The 20,271-nt window shown below is 36.9% G+C and overlaps 1 protein-coding gene across 1 annotated transcript in view; it reads left to right on the top strand.

Annotated features, from left to right (window-relative positions):
• STT3B (STT3 oligosaccharyltransferase complex catalytic subunit B) overlaps positions 1 to 20,271 on the top strand; it is an 83,069-nt gene extending 62,798 nt beyond the window's left edge. Inside the window, exons 10-16 of the mRNA XM_072412377.1 lie at positions 322 to 530; positions 8,225 to 8,412; positions 10,132 to 10,303; positions 11,311 to 11,484; positions 12,227 to 12,340; positions 14,295 to 14,507; positions 17,868 to 20,271. Of these exons, the coding sequence (XP_072268478.1) occupies positions 322 to 530; positions 8,225 to 8,412; positions 10,132 to 10,303; positions 11,311 to 11,484; positions 12,227 to 12,340; positions 14,295 to 14,507; positions 17,868 to 17,948 (1,151 nt within the window). The 3' untranslated portion in view covers positions 17,949 to 20,271. The remainder of the gene's footprint in view (positions 1 to 321; positions 531 to 8,224; positions 8,413 to 10,131; positions 10,304 to 11,310; positions 11,485 to 12,226; positions 12,341 to 14,294; positions 14,508 to 17,867) is intronic.

Raw genomic sequence — 20,271 nt, 5'->3', positions numbered from 1 at the left:
GGAACAGTACAATTTTATGGCTTTTGTTTGGCATCTATTTAAAAGCCCGGCTTGTTCACGTTAATGTTGTCGGTTTTGCCGGGCATGCCAAAGCAAATTATTTGAACTGCTCCTCTGACAGTCTGCAGTAATTGGCTTTAGTTAGCAGATCATCCGTTCTAAGCTGTAGTATTGTATACATCTGAGATTTACATTGTATTATTTCAATGTTTATAACACCTAATGCATTATAAGTACATAAACTGTAAGTAAATCATGTTTAGTTGTTTCTGGTTTTCCCATTCAACAAAAGGACTAAATACTTTCAATTTTCCTCTACAGTTGCCCTGTATGCAATTAGTGCGGTTTATTTTGCTGGAGTGATGGTTCGTTTGATGTTGACATTGACTCCTGTGGTCTGCATGCTGTCTGCTATTGCATTCTCCAATGTCTTTGAGCATTATCTGGGAGATGACATGAAAAGAGAGAATCCACCAATAGAAGATAGCAGTGATGAGGATGGGAAGAGCTCTGGCAATCTCTATGACAAGGTAAACTAGAGAGACTTCACCACATTATACTTACCTTGTGTCTGTAGTTTTTGGATTGATAAACTCTTACCACGCTGTCAGTTTTCTTTAACAACTTAGAAAAACAGAGATATGTGCAGTTCAGCAGCCCACTGTTCAATGTGGAGTACAAAATCTTGTGCTTGTGTATGTAATGTGCAATATAGTGTATAGATTGCAACAGTACAGTCTGTTTCCTTTGTATCAACCTGCGGACCTTGTGCAACAAGCTGACTCTCTTTTAGCCACACCTGTTATCAGTGGGCCAATTTATGTCCATGTAGTCATTTGGAGTTTTTGCTTTATGATCACTGAGACGCAGTGTTTTCAGCTAAGTTAAATCTGCTTAGTTTTCCTCTTGATCTGATGATCTGCTCATCAAGACAAATTTACTAGTGAATGAGGTTAATTTCATTCTGTCTCATAGTTTTAGTTCATGGTTTTAGTTCATAGTTCTGTCTCATAGGATTTAAAAATAAATCCTTGTGTTTATAATGCAAAAATGAATATTTTTAAATGAACAGTGGACTGCCACAGTATGTATATGCTAGAGCAGTGGTCGCCAACCTTTTCAGACTCACAGGCACTAATTTACCTGTTTCCGGATCGCTCGGGGAGCTGGGTGTCACTCCAAGGGGAAGAAACGTCCCCCCCCCCCCCCCCCCCATATCAACATCATGATGCCAGAACTCGCCCACTCTCCCGCAGGCTCTAGAGACACAACCCGCCCATTTCCTTGAGTCTGCGATCCGTATGGGGGACATGGTCTGCGTCTCTGGACGTTGGGCCCTCCCAGCGAGGGTCCTTCTCCTGACCCTGCTTGGGGGCGCACTGGCGAGAGAGACGCGGACCACCAAATTTTTCTCACAGACCACCAGTTGGATAGCTATGTCTCGTCCTAAATTTAAGTGATTGTGTAAAAAAAAAAAAAAAAAAAAAATTTAGTTCCTCACATTTTTATGCAGTCTCTTTGTTCAACCCACTGAATTAAAGCTGAAAGTCTGCAGTTCAACTGCATCTGAGTTGTTTCGTTTAAAATTAATTGTGGTAATGTACAGAACCAAAATTGGAAAATAGTTGTCTCCGTCCAAATATTTATTGACCTAAAAGCATAAAATGGATTTAAATGGGGTCCTTAAAAACCACATCCAATCTGAAATTCGTGTCCTCACTCATTAACCCCTGCATTCTGCTGTGAATGAGTCGTAACAGTAATGTCACAGATTTCACTGTAGTTTATCAGAAAAGGAAATTGTTTCATCCATCAGTGTCCTGTAATAGATAGATAGGGATGGAACTATTGTAGCTGAATTTTTTTTATTATAAGTCCTTTTTATATGAAAATATTGGACTAGTATTTCTGTAACATAGGCCAATCAGTGCAGATTGAACACTTGTGGAAACACAACAGCAAAAGTCAAGGGTTCCTCTCTCAAACAGTTGTCACTGCAGAATGAAGCAATTCAAAAAATGTTCTGTCTTGATTATAGTGATCACAAGGCAAAATATGTTGTATCACATGTTGTATGTATGAATGAGGTTTTTAAATAGGATTTAAAAGTCTGTACTTTAGGTATACTTTTAGGATCCCTACAACACCTAATTAGACATGCTGCATTTATAAAAAGTACAGCTTACTCACTTTTTCATTAGTGATGTTCTGTTGCAATTCTATTTTATAGTTCTCTACAACACTTTCTTGCACTATTACTGTCAAGCTCAACTAGCCAGGAAGCATAGCCTGCATATGTAATAATTAAATGTGGCTGATCCATGTACATGCAATAAATTATTGTAATTAAATTGTAGTTCTTGTAACTGGTAAACTAACCTCTGGAGTAGTTGGCTTTTTTGTGTTGTGCCCTCAGCTTCAAAATAACCATATTTAGGTGCCACTCAACACAGGATGGTGTTTCGTTCACTGCCATGATTCTATGAGGAAAGGTTTGCATTAATGCTATTCAACACATGCATTCCGGCCTGCCATTCATTCATTGAATACACTGCAGCATGCTACCATGAGCTTTAAAAAATGCATTTTTGTGTGTTGCGTTGCGTTTGAATGGGCTGCCAATCGCAACTCATTGTAAAACACGCCACATCTGTGAAAAAAGAGAATGAACCACAGACATTTCAAGATGCCACAGACATTTCAAGATACCACAGACATGTTCTGAGTAAAACTGCTGTATAAAAATAAGAGTTATATGAGGCTGGGCTCTCGGCAAATCTAGACTTCTGCTGATCAAATAGAGAATATTATAGGATAAAAGAATCAGTGGATAGAGAAGCATTGGCATTAAAATTTATGTGCAAAACTAGACTTTTCCTGTGAAATAAAGTGTACCTAACTCGAAGAAAAAAAAATATTGCCGTAAATTGTAGCCCAGTCCCCTATGTGTACCCACATATCCATCAGTGAGGTAATTTTAAATGGTCTGGCAACGTTTTGGCACTTTTGGGAAGTATGAAAGCTTCTCTGTCCCTCTCCCACACTTTATTGTTGGCCAGTCATCTTTTGGAGACATGTATGTGATGGAAGGGGCCAAGCTCTTCTAAAGAGTAAAGCTACGTACACACGGCAGATTTTTATCGCCCGATAATCGGCATCGGCCAAATATCGGGCGAAAATCTGCCATGTGTACAGTCGGTGTCGTCCATCGTCCGAACGACCGACCTGCCGGATCCACGGAGGATGGTCGACGACCGATTCTAATGAAAGGGAAGGGGGAGAGCGTGCAGCAGGGTGCCGCTCTGTCGCTCTCCCCCTACAACACCGTTCATGCATCGTGCAGTCCCTTGTCGTTGGAAAGGATCGTGAAAGATCCTTTCAAACGACAAAAATTGCAAGTGTGTATGCAGCTTAAGAATCCAGATTTGATTGTAAATTGAGCCGACACTTGGTTATCGCAATCTGTTTCACTGTAGGTAGATTCTATTTATGAATTATGAATTTTCATTACAAGCATGTTTATAGCTCTCTAGTTTTTCCATACTATCAACCTACTGAGAAAATGATGCTAATAGTTTATATAAGCCAAGGCCATTGTATATCTGCTCATAAAGAAAATTAGCTATTTCCACATACTATTTAAATATCAGAAGGATGTCTTTTTGCTCCAGGTTTCTATTTGCCAATGATTCATTGTTTTTTTTCCACATAAGTGCAGTGAACAGTAATAGAGGTGAAGTAGCGAGCAGTGTTTAATCTATGAATTGTGTAACCACCTCTACAAGAACTTAGGTAATGAAGTGCAGACAATCACAATTCAGACCGTTTTTTTTCCCCCTACTTTTAATTGCTGCACAAAATGAAAGCACTTGGCTAGGCAGTGAATGCGGGGGATAACAGTTTGATTATACAATTATCGTTTTCAATGTCAGATTATTTTCCATGCTGGTTGCCACTCAGCAGGGTGAATGCTAGATTGCCTGCTGCTGTGTGTTACATTATGAGCAATAGTCTGCCAAGAAGCCACCTGGGAACAACTGGCTGCTCTCATGCTTTGTTTGGAAAGCGCAGCACCACATCTGATGAGCTCGACTTAACATGTTTGATGCCGGGCTGATAGCATGCATGCTGGTTTCCCTGCATGCTGATGCAGCTTCATAGGCAGACATTGACATTGGTGTGTTGCTATACAGATCTGATGTCAAGCATATGCATATGTTTATCATGTTAGCTGTTAAAGTGTAATGGACATAAAAAGTCACAAAGGTCAGTCACTTTTTTTTTGGGAATACTCAACATAGTATACTACCAAGTCTATTCAAAGCGTACCTAAACTCAACATTTTTACTTTACATAGAATGGTAGACAACTAACCACTTAGCTTTCAACAATAAATAAAGTAAAAATGTTGTGTTTAAAAAAAGGAGTGCAGCACTGCCCCTTTAAGTCTTAATGGGAGCACAGAGCTTCTCCCGGAATACCTACGTAATGCATTCTGGGAGGCTCTCGCTGCTATTTCTGCCCATGCCCGAGAAGGGGCATCTTTTCCATCAGGGTGAAATGCATAGTGAGGCAATATGCATGCGCAGTAAGATCTACTGTCTTTCCCCATCCCCCCCCTTTCACAGTGGCTACATCACCCGATCACACACCTGCGCAGTGTCAGAGATCGGGTGATGGAGCGAGAAGACAGCAGTGCCCGGCGCTTCCTCTGCGCTTGGGACCAAGAGGAATCCCAAGACAATGCAGGATCGGATTGCAAGAAGGACCAGGGCCACCGAGGGATCTGCAGGATTAAAGGTAAGTGTCATTTCTTTTTTGTTTTTAGTTTACTTTCATTTTGAATCGCAGTGATGATTTTTCCTCAGTCTAGCATTTTGCTTCTCTACTTATCTCTACAATTATGGTAGAGTAGCATGATGTGGTACCTGCAGCTCACTCGGGTTGCACAGATAGTCCAGATCCTGCAGCATGGGACATGTGCCATCACAAGAGAAGATACCAGGAAATAAAAGGCCTTTACATAAGAAGGGCTTAACAGGGTGGTTGTATATGGGCAACAATCCAGCAGTAGGGCAGGTATTCCTTGTGCAAGGAGGAACCGTAGGAGCTTTTGCAGAGGTGACCACCTGCAGACTACCTGTATGCAGGAGTCTGACCAAAACTGACCGATATGAGGGATCCATGTGTGGCCTGTGCTCAAAGTCCTGAACCGTGCAGCCCAATTAGAAGGTTTGCAAGGGTTTCTCTGCACAAATGAAAGCAGATTCACGCTGAGCATGTGACAGATGTGAAGGAGTCTGAAAATACTGTCATGAACAATACCTTTCTGGAAATGCTCTTGACTTCACTAGTAGCTGTTTTTTTTTACAGTGACCTATGGGTTCACAAACCACTTTCTGTGAGGCAAATGCAGCCTCCCACATTGGAGTGTGAGAGGAAGGCTGCACAACAGGAGGCTTTCAGTTCTTATTGGGAGCAGTGTATAGTAAGGTCTAAGTTGGAAAGTCTATAGCTCATCAATATATATTGCAGGACTCCTCCAGGGTAAATACTCAAGTTAACTTACGTAGGACAAGTATGTAGGAAAGTTGTTTGAGCTAAATTCATTTATGTTTATTATGTTTGGCCCAAGTATCCCTCTTGACACGCATCTTCTGTAAAAAAAAAAAAAATATGGGACCTTTTGGCTGGTTGAAGTAATAATTGGGCAGCTAAATACACAAAGGGGAACATGGGACCATCGTGCCCCAGAAAACATTGTGGTTTGTCTAAATTTGTTTCCATCAGATATTATATATATATATATATATATATATATATATATATATATATATATATATATGTCACCATTGTTGTGCACCACATGTTTTTTTAGGGAGTCCATGCAGGAATAGTATAGAGATGATTTGAGCTAAACACAGAAATTAAATTCATACAAGCACAGTAGATAGAATATGGGTGATCCTGCTGTTCAGTTTTTGTGTCCTTTCTTACTTCAAGCCCACTTACTAGACTGTGAATTGGCATCACTTGCACCAAAGGTCTTCGTCTTAATTGCCCAAATCCATCCTATCTATATCCTGCAGTCTGAGACATTTTAGGATGACGGCACTCTGCAGTGTAACAAAGCCTGTCGGATATCCTCCGGTGTGTGAGCTGTCAGATACTCCACTTAGTGTGCCATAACAAACGTTTGCTTGTCTCTTCTGTGTGATTTGTTTGAGAACAGTGTGTTTATCAGCAGATCGGTTATAAATGACACGGAAAATATGCTGTACCTATCTGCTGGTTAAAGGGGATAAAGGCTTCACATATACTGTTTGTGGTTTACCAGACATTAGTTAGTAGAGTAGATTCCTTTTATTACTGATTTGGATTTGTGGTGTGGACTGTTCAGGGCTCTAATGTTTGTATATTTTCCAACTGATGAGGCACTGTGAAGAGTCCCTTTCATCGCCCTTACTGTGTAAAGAGACCGCAACTTGCCACAGACGTTAGATTAGGCTGAGTAATAGAAGTCTCATTAGACCCCCGGCACTATGTGATCTCTTACAGTACAAATGTGGTAGAGGCGAGCCCTGCCAACCTGGCCTGGATTAAAGAATTCTACAATAAATCATGTTGTTGGATCACATCATACAAATGTGTATTTTATTTAACCCCCTAAGGGGTGTTCCCGAGTGTGACTCGGGGCCGGAAAAATTGCAAAAAGCGGTAATCCCGAGTCACACTCGGGGTACCTTTGGGGGTCCCCCTTACCTGATCCCCGCGGTCCATCGGCGATCGCAGGATGCCGCTGCGATGGCGGGGCACTTCTCCGTCGGGGGGCGTGGCCGGGCGGGAAATTTAAAAGCAGATTACGGAGTAATCTGCTTTTAAAGCCTGCCCGGGGGTCCCCGCCACCCCGCTGCACGCATCTGCAGTTAGATGCGATCACCAATGGTAAATCCAGAGGGTGATGCCAGCGGAGATTTCCCGCTGGCAGCACCCCCTGGATCTACTCCTGCTCGCATCTCCCGGAGGCTGATCTCCGGGTGATGCGAGCAGGACAGTGAGCAGCGGGGACATCATCCCCTACTCCCGGAGACTGATCTCACCCTCCGGGAGTAGGGGATGATGTCCCCGCTGCTCACTCTCCTGCTCGCATCACCCGGAGATCAGCCTCCGGGAGATGCGAGCAGGGGAATGAAGTAGGGCGGGGACATCCCCACCGCATCACCCGGCAAGATGTGTGACATCTTCCGGATGATGCGGTGGAGTGATGGATTCTGGGGGCGGGAAATTTAAAAGCAGATTACTATGTAATCTGCTTTTAAATTTTTTTTTTAAAGTAAAAACACATCAAAACATATAATAAAAGTATAAATACATATTGTAGTGCACCAAGCATCATTGCCCAGTGCCCTGATTTACATTTTGCATGCTATTAGCCCTGACCTTGATCTAACCTTTTAATGACTTTTTAATCACTTCCTGAATTGAAGTAAATTTTTTTTTCTAAAATCTGAATATAATTTATATTATTAATAATCAATAATATTGCACCCTTGTTTGGAAAATTTCAGAAGGAAATTTTTGATAAAATTTTTTTTTTTGATAAATTACATTGTTTTGGGCTAATATTTCATTATTTTTTATAATAATGATTTATAATTATGTATTATTTTATAAATTATGATTCTAATATAATAAATAAATATAATAATTATACCCGGGAGTTACTCCTAAGAATTACAGGCCCACAATATAAACAAAAATTTCTACGCAAAAAAAATAGGATCACTTTTTGCATCAAAAAATGACAGAATTAGAACGCTAGGGGGGTTAAAGGGAAACAGTTTTTGGCAGTGGACATGCCTTTCGGCACCTGCTCAGCGTTGATCCTCTAATGAAGCACACACATTCCGGTTTGTAGGAAGACATTTTACTGTGGACAAAATTGATTTCTTTTCTTCTCTAACCACAAACTGCATTGTTAGAGAAGACAGTTCTTTAGGCCCTTTGAAAATGTAATTTGTGCTACCTTTCAAATTTTCAGGCTGAATTGGAGCTGGGCATTTTTCTCATCAATCAAATAAAACCCAGACTTTGACCTAAAAAAAGCTTTGACATGTTTTATTTATAATTAGTAGATTTTCAGATGCTGCTTCCTTATTGGCACTATTACTGCTGGCACTGTTCCTTGGCAGCACCGCAGCTAATTCTTTCTGTGTCCTTCCAGGCTGGTAAAGTGAAGAAGCCCGTGTCTGAGCAGGAGAAGACAGAGGAAGGTCTTGGGCCCAATATTAAAAGTATAGTTACCATGCTCATGCTTATGCTCTTGATGATGTTTGCTGTGCACTGTACATGGGTAACTAGCAATGCCTATTCCAGTCCCAGTGTCGTACTAGCATCTTACAATCATGATGGGTAAGAAATAATAGTCACTGCACTTTTCACCAATATGAAAGTTTAATTGTATTTTGGAATGGTTGTTTACCTACCTTACTCTCCCACCCCTCTATAAAAATGTTTGAAATGTTTTATGACAGTTGAGACTATTAATATTTTCTACTACTGGGCCCAGTGGCAACAGGCAGATAACATAGTGGCACACAGCACTGTGATTAAAAAGCATCCCAGAAATTAAAAAACACCATCAAATGCAGTTGTTTTTTTTCTTTTTTTCTTTTTTTTTTTTTTTTTGAATATTGCATTGTATTTCTAAATGCTTTTTAGTGGATGCATACAATATGCAGCTCCATGTTACCTAGGGGATGGAGGGGCAGCACTAGGGACCTATCAGGTAAGCTTCTTGCAAAACCTCATTATCTCAGAACCAGATAAGACAGAAATCCAAGCAAATCCAAATCTTGCCAAGCAAATCCAAATCTCAAATTGCAGAGCACACTGTAGTCACTTAAGACACCATGCAATGGGCCTGATTTATCAAAGCTGGAGAAGATAGACTATCATGGGTGCACCTGGGTGATCCAGCAAAACTAGAATGGATAAGGTCCAGGATTAAACATTTGCCAGCTAGTAGCAAATGACTTAAGAATTGAATTCCAGGTTTGCCGGTTACTCACCTATGCAAGTCTTTCTTCTCCAGACTTGGAAAGCTTTAATAAATCAGACCCAATGTCTGTCTACCCTATCTCTTCCTTCCAGTGCAGTGTTCACAACTAATGTATGGTAATGGAGTTCACAATTCGGTTTATTTCAAAGTGATTTCTGCCATAAGCTTAAATGTTATGCATTTTATACACAAATTTATGAAACTTTTTATTAATAGGCAGTTGGCTTCAGTCAATCTGAACAGTCAAATATTTATAATGAAAACTTGGGGAAAAAGTACAGCACATTCATTGTACCATGCTACAGGAATTAAGAAGTAAACCAAATGTAATTGTAATGTAAATGTTCAAATGTAAAATATTGTGGTCCTTATAATGAACATGTGAAATGATTATTATTATAAAAAAAACACAACATTGCAGTCCCAGAACTATAATCCTCACTACAATCATGTGTTGACTTACCTGAAATGGTAAAAATGCCATGGAGTAGTTAAGTACCACCAGATTTTATTCTGTAGGAATGTTCTTTGGTGTGGTCCGTATCTTTTAAATAGCAAAGCATTTGTATAATTTATATTACGGCTGCCTGTAGACATAAGGCAAAGCTCGTCAGACTTGTGGCTGAATTCTGTTCATGAACGCTAGTAACTGAACAAAATCATATATTCGCAAAATGCACTGTGCCAGAAAGCATTCTGTGGCATATTTATTCTATACATAGGCTTAGTCCACCCAAACAAAGATTTTCAGGACAACACTTACATTGTTTTGAACACATTTTATATCGGGTTGCATTTAGGAATGCTGCTGTTCTTCTGATGCACAGGAAACAACAGCTTGCTTTTTATACCCGTCTGTACAAATATTAGAGTAGTAACCTTTTGTGTGTTATGTTCCCCTGGCAATACCTAATTGTATAAACAATATCTGACCTGTGCCTTTATCATTTAGATTTTTTTCTGCTGCACCAACACTGGTGAATTTGGTGGATGTTTTGAAATTTTGAGGAGAAGGTTTATCTGGAAGGTATTCTATTTCAATGCTTTGACATCTATCGGTATTTTTTTAGGACAAGAAACATCTTGGATGACTTTAGAGAAGCTTACTACTGGCTAAGACAGAACACAGATGAACATGCCCGAGTCATGTCATGGTGGGATTACGGGTACCAAATAGCAGGAATGGCCAATCGGACAACACTAGTAGACAACAATACGTGGAATAACAGTCACATTGCACTGGTAAGAACTTGGTGGCAGATATAGTTTCCCAACCTTATGTATACCCCTTGGTGCTAATAATTTAGGGACACTTTCTGCTAATAGAGCCTTCCAATCCATCTAGGTTTTTATTAGGTAGCTGGGTTGCTATACCCAGTAGTTGACGTTGCACTTTTTTTTTCTATGATTGCCTAACTATATTAAGGAGTCCCTGAAAACATCTACTGTAGACAGTTCAAACCTGTAAAATCCTATAGAGGACTGTGGCACCTCCTTGACTAAAATCATGATATGATAATGGTATGATAATAGCACGTCACATTTTTTCCAATCCCTTTTGACCACAAATTTTGGCATACTGTTCGTTTGAACAGTTTAGGTGTTGTACAGTAAGGTGAGTGTATAGTGCAAGTATTTAATACTAATTAACACAGCTGTTTAATTACTTCTGACCTTAAAGGGGTTTCTTTGTTTTGGTAAAACTTTTAGTATTAGGTGTATGGGAAAACGGTCCTTTCACTGTAATTACAGAGAACATGTTTCTTTTGCTAATGCCTCTGGACGCCAGGTGGCATAGTAAAAAAAATTAACAACATTTGCTCATGACCCTTGGTGGACTTTGGAAGTGGTCCGGACAGATCCATATTACCTATCCCAGGCACTCCAGCTATAGTCAGTTATGTACAATACTCCTTAATATCTATAGGATTAAGCAGTGTGTTTTCTGATATTTACACCTCTATTGTTTTCTTCTGCAGCTGACAAACACTGGACCCCCTTGCTATGTTTTAGTGAGAAAACTAGATAATGCTGTTACACAATCCAAAGCCTATCAACCAGTGCCTCACAATAGATATAATAGCATTATATAATTCCTGGCTTCTTCCTGTCTGCTATAGTAGCATAAATGAGTCCTGTTCAGAGGCGCTAAATAGCTTAATAGCTTTTTGTGAACTTGTTGCCTGTTCTATCTCCTAGATGTTTACTTTTCAAACATTGATTAATGCTGCATCTGCAATTTCTTTCAGGTCGGAAAAGCAATGTCTTCAAATGAATCTGCTGCTTATGAAATCATGAGAAGCCTGGATGTAGATTATGTATTGATTATTTTTGGAGGTGTAATTGGCTACTCTGGCGATGACATCAATAAATTTCTCTGGATGGTTAGGATAGCAGAAGGAGAACATCCAAAAGACATCAGGGTAAGAAAATTGTCTGTGTACATGCCCTGAGAAAGAACCACCCTGCCAGTCCTTGTATGTTGAAGATTTCTGTACTTTTTAGTGTTAGAAACTTTTTGCTGGGGCATTTGAGTTTGAAATGCTAACACAACCTTGGCTGTATATGAAACTATCATTGGTGATTAGGTAATAATTGATTTACAATTAAAATATAGAATGCTTTAAAATGATCATTATTTCAACAGCTTTTACCTATAGGTATTTGTGTTCACTCTGAAGGTTAGCATGTTCTTTATATGATATTGATTTGAATAATGATGTTTGTAGGTCTAATGTCAATTCCTGAGGAAGCAGACGGTTAAACCGCAACACGAGTGCAATGTTCTATCACACGAGATTTTGTTTATTTTACTTGTTTTTTGTATATCACTTTTTATATATTAATTATCCATTTATATCTATGTATATCTATTATGTGTTTAAAAAAAACTTTTAATGAATTGAAATAAAATTGGCATTTTTATGATGTACAAAATATGATATGTGCCCTAAAAGTCCCTTCAATATTTCCGTTGGGATTGTCATCTGTTGAGGTTAGCAAAAGTATTTTTATTGTTTTTATATGCCAGGGTGTTGGCGAGGGTCAAATTAAAATGTAATGTGTGCAAGATTTACAGGCAAATTTTTGTATTGTGATAAGAAGTTAAAAATAAAGGTTTTTTAACATTATTTTTGTTAAAGCCATCAATGTTTTTACTTCTAGGAAAGTGATTATTTTACACCCCAAGGAGAATTTCGAGTTGACAAAGCTGGATCTCCAACTCTCCTAAATTGCCTCATGTATAAAATGTCATATTATCGATTTGGTGAAATGCAAGTAAGTATGTAATGGAACACTAGTTGTCTGCTCGATACAGAATATTTAGTGTTAAGGATAATTTCTGTGTAAGGAACCCCACAGAAAAGACAGTTTTTTTTGTTTTGTTTTTAGTTACCCAGAACTCTGTTGAATTGAATGGGCAAAGTGAGGTTTACTATCTCTCTTACATAGAACTCACAGATTTAGATATACTTGCTAAAACACTATTGTAGTACCTTCCAAGAATGGAGACTTTAAATATTTAACTATGAAAAAAATATAAATATACTAGCACCTACTTTGTTAATTCAAGTGAAAAACATCTTCACTTTATTCAGTAGCCCTCATATTGCAAAGTATTTTTATAAGATTTTATTAGATTTACCAAGTTTGGATAAGGCACAGCAGAAACTGTTGTTATTGCTTGCTGCTTTAAGTTAAAATATTTCTGTCCTGTTGACAGTGATTACACCCTTAAAACTCTAATAGAAATGGCAAAGACCTGACTGGTATTCTTCACTGTCTAAAACTAGAAAAAAAAACCTTTGGTTTTGACATTGAATGTTGCAAAATGAATCTGGGTGAAGTCTTAAAAACATTATTTATGTGGTGTTATGCCTTCATTTTATAAGACGTTTATTTGTATATTCTCCATATAGTATTGTAAAGAAAAGGTCAAAAGAAGCACCTGACATTCCTAATGTGGGTGAGGACAAAACAAAGTTATATTGTACTGTGTTAATTCTCACCTTTCTGTACACCTATAAATGGTTAAACGGTGACTATCATGTTGTTGATCTGGCTTGCATTTTGCAAGCTCTTTTGTTGGTTACTAGGGGTCCAGAAAGTGCTTTGTGTTACCTTGAACAGACATCGACTTGCTCACTGTATGTTCATTACACAAATGAAACTGTCTGTGGGTGGTTAAACTCTTAACCTGTCATTTATATTGGAAGCATTGTTACCAAAAAAAAAAAAATTTGTTTACGTACCTTTTTTTTTTTTTGTTCAGTTTAACACTATTTGTACTTGCTTACCATATGTTTATTTAAAAAGGAACGTTCTCAGATATTTCCTTCTCTATTGCTGACAATCAGACAGTTTTTGTAATTAAAGTAGTTCAAAATCCACTGCACTGACATAATTTAGTAATAATTACAATATAAGCTAACACTGTTTAACTTAAAAATGTGTAGTAAAATGCCTTCCAGAATTATTGCAGAAACACATAAAATACCAAGAATAAAAATGTAATTAAGGAAGGAATGCAGTAAAAATTAAATCAGATGGAAACAAGTTCAATTATCAAATATAATAGTTGTAGCTGATTTCTGAATTGAATGACTGTAGGTTTTCACATGGGTTGCAAAAAAGCTTTTTCCTGGAATGATTCCATAGGTGTGTTTTCTAGAACTGGTAAGCCCATCTATTTTTCTAATTCTTCTAGTAAAGAAGATATTTGTATTTCGCAGATAGCACAATGCTTGAAGTGTTGCAGTTTAAAACCACATCCCAATACGCACACTGATTTTTTTGAACACTGATATGAACCATTGTTATGTGTTGCTTTGAAAAAATTTACATTTATTAAAATCTGTTGTGTTTAATTTTACAGTCCATGCAGAGTAAATATGTTAGTTACCCCATGAAAAAAACATAACACACAACAATTACATTACTATAGATGGTGATATGTCAGAATTATTGTGTTTCTCAATTCTAATTTATTGTACAATGCTGTGTAATATATTGGCGCTATATACATACTGTTTATTAATCAGTGTTCTCCCCAGCCTCTTTTGCTGGGCGCACCACCCAGCACTATTCAGTAACCACCTGGCTGTTTTTGGGTGGTTTTTAAAAAAGCTGGTCACAAATCACAAAATTTCCTATTACCCGGCTTAAAAAATGTCTGGGTTTAACGCTGATAATATTATTAGTGATTAATTAAGAAACACTTTTTATTTTTCAGTTAGATTTTAGAACCCCGCCAGGTTTTGATCGCACTCGTAATGCTGAGATTGGGAATAAAGATATCAAGTTCAAACATCTGGAAGAGGCTTTCACATCAGAACACTGGCTTGTCAGAATATACAAAGTCAAACCATTAGACAACAGAGAGGCTCTGGACCACAAACCGAAAGTGTCTAACATTGTACCCAAACAGAAGTATTTATCTAAGAAGGTGAGTTCTGTGGTGAAACTTCATAAATAATGCAGTTTACCATTAATACAAATTGTCACCTGAAATAAATGTATTTAAAGTACTAATATTCCAGCTATCAGTGTGGCATTGCAGCTATATTAATAGTAAATAAGTTTGCTGAAAAAATCCATTGACCCACACCAAAGCATGTTAAGTGAATATGCAGGTCCAGTATTTAAATAATACTGGGAAGGCAAAAAAAAAAAAAAAAAACCTTTGCCCTTTTGTGTACGTAATCAAATTTAAACAAAAATGTAATAAATATAAATATGGACACACTATGTTTATTATTTTCCAAATAAAATTTGTGTGTGCTGCTTATTAAGAATCAAGCTATTTCTAAGATAGATGCAATGCTTACCCTAATGGTTTATGGGTTCCAGTGTATGATGCTCCAGGTAGAAAAAAAATGTTAGAAAATATGAAAAAAATTTAATGGTAATAGTATAAAAATGGATAGATGTCAGTTACCAGCTATGGAAAAATAAGTAAGGGCTAAATGCAAAGAGAAAAATACATTTAATTGTGAAGAAGTGAGGTGGATAAAAACACAATAGCTACAAGTTCAAAGTTCTGAATTATAACCAGTGGTGGCTCAGGAAATGGAGAAGGGTGTGCAGACTTTACTCCTGCCTTCCACTGGATTGGACTGCAAAATATATGATTCATGAGTAAATGTTTGTAGTTTTATACCTAGGCCCTTCGGTGTTCTAAAGCATTTAGAGGTTAGGATATGGTTATGTTTAGAGATATTTTAAAGTTTAGGTGTATAGATGTCATCACAGTAAACGTTAAAGTAAGTGAAACTAAGTTCCACTTGAAAAAAATGATTGACCAGGCTTCTTTAAAGTGTTTTATTCCCCTGCGGTTGTGGGGAGCAAAATAACTTCCACGCGCATGCATGGAAGGATATGGCAGCACAGATGAGCACATCAATAGAGTTTAGGTCTGCTTTAGGTATTAGAATTACGTTAATCTGTGTATATCAGACACAATCACATAACTTTCCCCCTATCAATACATACTCATGTTCTCTTCTCTTTCCCCCCACTGTGGTCACCAAGGCCAAAGACAAAATATATACTACCTCAAGGTAGACAAACTTAAAGCTCACTCCTCTTCCACATGACAGTGGTGGTTCTTGGCAGTTGACCCAACATTGTTAAATGGGGATGCACCCTATGTTGTTCTTATTTTTACTCATTGTCATACTTAGTAACATTTCATCTCGAATACAGTCTGTAAAAGACCTAAGTCGCAATATTGCATCTCAAATACAGTCTGTAAAAGACCTAAGTCGCAATATTGCATCTCAAATACAGTCTGTAAAAGACCTAAGTTGCAATATTCTTTTAAAGCTGCATAAAATATTGTAGCTCACATCACAAAAATTCTCAGTCCAATTTTTAAAGTTGAGGTATATAAAATTGAAAGCCACAAGTTCCAGAAATTCAGGTGCATAAAACTCTAACTTAATTCAAGTTTATACAAGTAGATTTGATTATATTTATTCCCACCATTGTAAACGGGTAATATGATAAACAAGACAAATAAGATTCTTTATATCTGCAGTGACCCTTTGCCTTATATAAGATCACAGTCTTTCATGGTTTAGCTCATTGTTTCTCAACCACAGTTCCTCCAGAAGTTGCTATGGGTTCATTGAGCAATTTGCACCTCTCAGTTTAGGTGACACCAATTATCTATTTTTTTCTATCTGTAAGGGTGACATTCTTCCCACTGGCCAGCAATGTAAGAGGGATTCATACCACTGACCACCACACTAATATACTGTGACCTGAGGATTATATTGATTATAAAAGGGATTCATTAGGACCTAAAAGTTATTTCAAGGGTTCCCCCATGTTAGGTTAGAGCAGTGTTTTTCAAACTTTGTGGTGGTCTGAAAAATTTCTCAGTTACTTTGCTGGTAGTGAGCTTGACTTGTGAAGAACTTTCTTTGAGTGATTTGGAAATGTGATCTAAGAAGAAATGTATAATTTAGGTGTTTTGTTTTTTTTTTATTTTACAAATTTTACACTGCTATTCGACAATTATTATTTTGAGTGGTTTTAGTAATTCTAGAATTTTGAAGAAAGCATGTTGGTGTTGGAGGTTTTAAAATCAGGGACATGTTTTCTAATAATATTCTACTTTAACCACCTGGGCGTTACACTGAGGTCTAGATTTCTGTACCAAAAGCGGTACACTGTTTTTCATGAATTTTTTTTTTTTTTAAATTGTAGACCTGTAAGTTACAGAAATATGTCCGAACAAGGGCCTAGTAGATATCATGAATATAAAAAAAGTTTGAAACACACAATCATGTAAAAAATCAGCTTAAACAAGACTACATAAATAAATCAAAAATACTGAAAATGCGATAATTCGGTATATTCATCATTCATATTCATCAGGAATCGCCGAGGGACGCCCACACGAACGCCGGGTCTTCTAATTCTTTCCGAACTTCCGTACTTCTATGCAAAAAGTGTTAAATTTTTTGCATGGAAATTTATTTTAGATTGTAGGCTATAATTCACCGAATTACTCAATAATTACTTATAATTCACCGAATTACCAAATAACTCACCGAAATATGTCCAAAATTTTATAAATTTAATAATAAAAATTTTTTTTATAAAACAAAAAAAATCTTTAAAAAAAGTGTATAATGTAATGTACCTGTACAGTAGCTTATATAAAACTTAAATATATAATACAATTATATATATTATATAAAGATTTCTTTGTATTGGACTCAATACAGCTTTTTTGTATTGAGTTCAATGCAAAGTGAGTTGAATTTCCTGCCCCGCCTCATGCCCGCACCGACGCATGCAGCGACGTCTCTGGGAAACCCCGGAGATAGTCACTGCACACGCCGAATGAAGAAAGAAGACAGAAGACGTCTCCGGAGGAGCTGCAGGGACAAGGTAAGTATTTTTTTTCAGTTGTAATCCGATTGCCATACAATGTTGTATGACAATCGGATTTTAATGTCACGCTTGTTTCTATTTTTAGCTAGCCTGACTAGGTAAAGTCAGTTTGGGGTAAACGATAATTTTGGAACTGTCAGATTATTTCGACGCTGCTGCGGAGACCATGCAGTGTGGTGACATCTATGGAAGACTAGATTTCTGTCCACTTTGAGGGTGTTTCCTTTAACTTCCTGTTGTCCATGTGATAGGAAGAAAAAGGAAACAGGACACAGACAAAAAAAAGGTTTTAACAATTTCATACCTAATATCTATAGTTAAAATAAAAAGGTTGAAAGTGGTGGATACGTCTTAAGGTAAAGCTATATAAATATTTTAATTCTCATCCTTCTGTTTTTAGACATCTAAGAGGAAGCGTGGCTACATCAAGAACAAGTTGACTCTGAAGAAAGGCAAGAAACCCAGCAAGAAGACGGTTTAAATCAACCATCTTAAAGGACCAGGTCCTTGAGATAACCAGTCTTTGCCTTTAGATGAACTCATGTTCAGTGACATGAGAGTACAGAACCATCTTTGGTCCAGGATATTGTACAAAATTTTCAGGCAATGTCTGATTACGAAATATATATTTATTGGCTTATTAAGAACAGCTGTTTTAGATTTGTAATGTGAAGCCAGACAGACAGTGCTGTTGTCCACGATTAACAGCAGTTTTTCTTTGTTTTTGTTTTTTTTTTTTACTTTTTTTTTCTTTTTAGTAAAAATAATTTTGAAATCCTTTGACAATTCGGACTAATCGCACCAAAGAGCCCTCTGATTTGGTTATTGGCATAATGCATACTTGTCAATTTTTTTCCCTTTTTTTTTTTATATTGAAATTAATAAAAAATAAGACATGAAACCCTTGAGCTGCATTGTCTTTGCAACACTCAAAGGAGTTTGCATAGATGTACTTTGTGGCATCTGTGAGTGGCCCACTTTTATGCCTGTGACTTGTACCATAACATAAGATAAAAAGCATGAGTTATTAAATAAAGTCATACTCTGTTCCCTAATGCTGTTTTTTTTTTCCTCCTCTTTAAAAACAATGAATAATGCAGTAGGAATGTCAATTTCCCTTTTTTTTTCTCTATAGTAGTCAGGGATGTGGGTGTTTGCTATAAATGCTGCTCTGTTTTATATTGGGACAATTTATTTACAGTGATTCAAAACAGTGTCTAGGCTGAGGTGTACAACTAAAGCAAAATATAACATTGTTTCATTATATTTTTGGTAACCTTCTGAAGATTTCCTATAGCAGTGATATCCATGTTGTGAAGCCTCTCTGTTCTCTAGAAACTGGTGATAATCCCTGAGGCAAAAGTCACCAAGTGCCTCACTGATGTTCCCAATTAATTTGGTATGATCTGTATATAATCTTTGATTTTGCTTTTAGACTACAACGTAGATGCTGCTTTTCAGGGCTCGCTGCTTTAAGCCACTTGGCTCCCCTGTGACAATACGTTTGCCCACAAAATGTATTTTGCAAATGTGGTAATCTAATAAGGGCACTGGCGATCCACTTATATTAGAACATTGAAGCCCAAGTCCTTGTAGCTACAAATAGAGTGAGTGGCTCCTGTCTATATGGCAGGTCTACCTAAATATTACAGATCTCATGGCACACTTTGCTGTCCCCCTCGTGCTCTGATATGATTACAATAATTTTTTCATACAGCCAGTGGCTGCAACTGATTACACAGGGAAGAAGAAAGAATAAATGCTGATTATGTTGAATGTTCTATACAATTCTTTTAGTTTAAACTGCTTATGATGATTGAATGTTTACACACTTAAAAAGTTGACAAGTATACAGACGTCCACTTTTTCTGATTAAGACTGAGATTATATTGAGGGTATCCAAGCTAGAATGGAATTTTCGAATTCATCTTAATTTTTTTTTCACTTTTTTTCTCTAGTGCAGTTTTCTTCCTAGACTAAAATTGACAATTCTGTCAATGTAATGCACTAAACATGTACATTGGGTTGAACATTTTGGGTGATCCTTCTGTGGCTTTAGACATTATGCAGACTTGAACTTTTCATAGCTAGACAATTTTTTTTTTTTTTCATTTTGTTTTCTTTTTATTTCTTTTTTATTCTGAGTTATTGTTCTTTCTTTTTTTTATTCTGAGTTATTGTTCTATGTTCATTTTGAAAATAATTCAAGCAGAGTTGTACTACCACAAATACTGGACTACCCTATGTTTAGGTTGTATGTTTTATAGTAAGATGGAAACCTGAAGATGTCAGACATGGCAATTTATCTAAAAAAAAAAAAAGAATACAATCATTTCTTTTCTATTTTTTTTTTTAATATATATTTTGTTTTTCAAGCTTGTGATATTTTTACATACCATAGGAGCTGCATTGCTATGAAGCATTTGTATGCAGCTCTAATGCCATTACAACATGCTGGCAATCTGTATATTGGATTGAAAACTTTGAAAATAGAGAACAATAAAATTTAATTAAGGTTTTATGTTAAGTGTCATGTTTTTGTTTCTAATCAAATTATTTGAATGGGAAACCTTTAATTGTATGTCTGTCAAGTTTGACAGCCATTGATGGGTGACTAAACTAAATAGTTTTCCAGGGTAGATTTTTTTTTTTTTTTTAATATAAATTTTCTTTGTATAGCTTAAAACAAAATACAAACACATTTTAAAGATGTTTAATAAAGAAATGGCATGTGAAAAGATGCAGTCAAACTGGAAAAAAAATACTTTCAAATAAAAAAGAAACAATCGTGTTTATCATTACAA

This window comes from Pyxicephalus adspersus, chromosome 5, assembly GCF_032062135.1.
Source record: "Pyxicephalus adspersus chromosome 5, UCB_Pads_2.0, whole genome shotgun sequence".
NCBI classification, from domain to species: Eukaryota; Metazoa; Chordata; class Amphibia; order Anura; family Pyxicephalidae; genus Pyxicephalus; species Pyxicephalus adspersus.
Note: the sequence above shows the minus strand (reverse complement) of the source record. Positions and strands in the feature narration are given on the sequence as shown.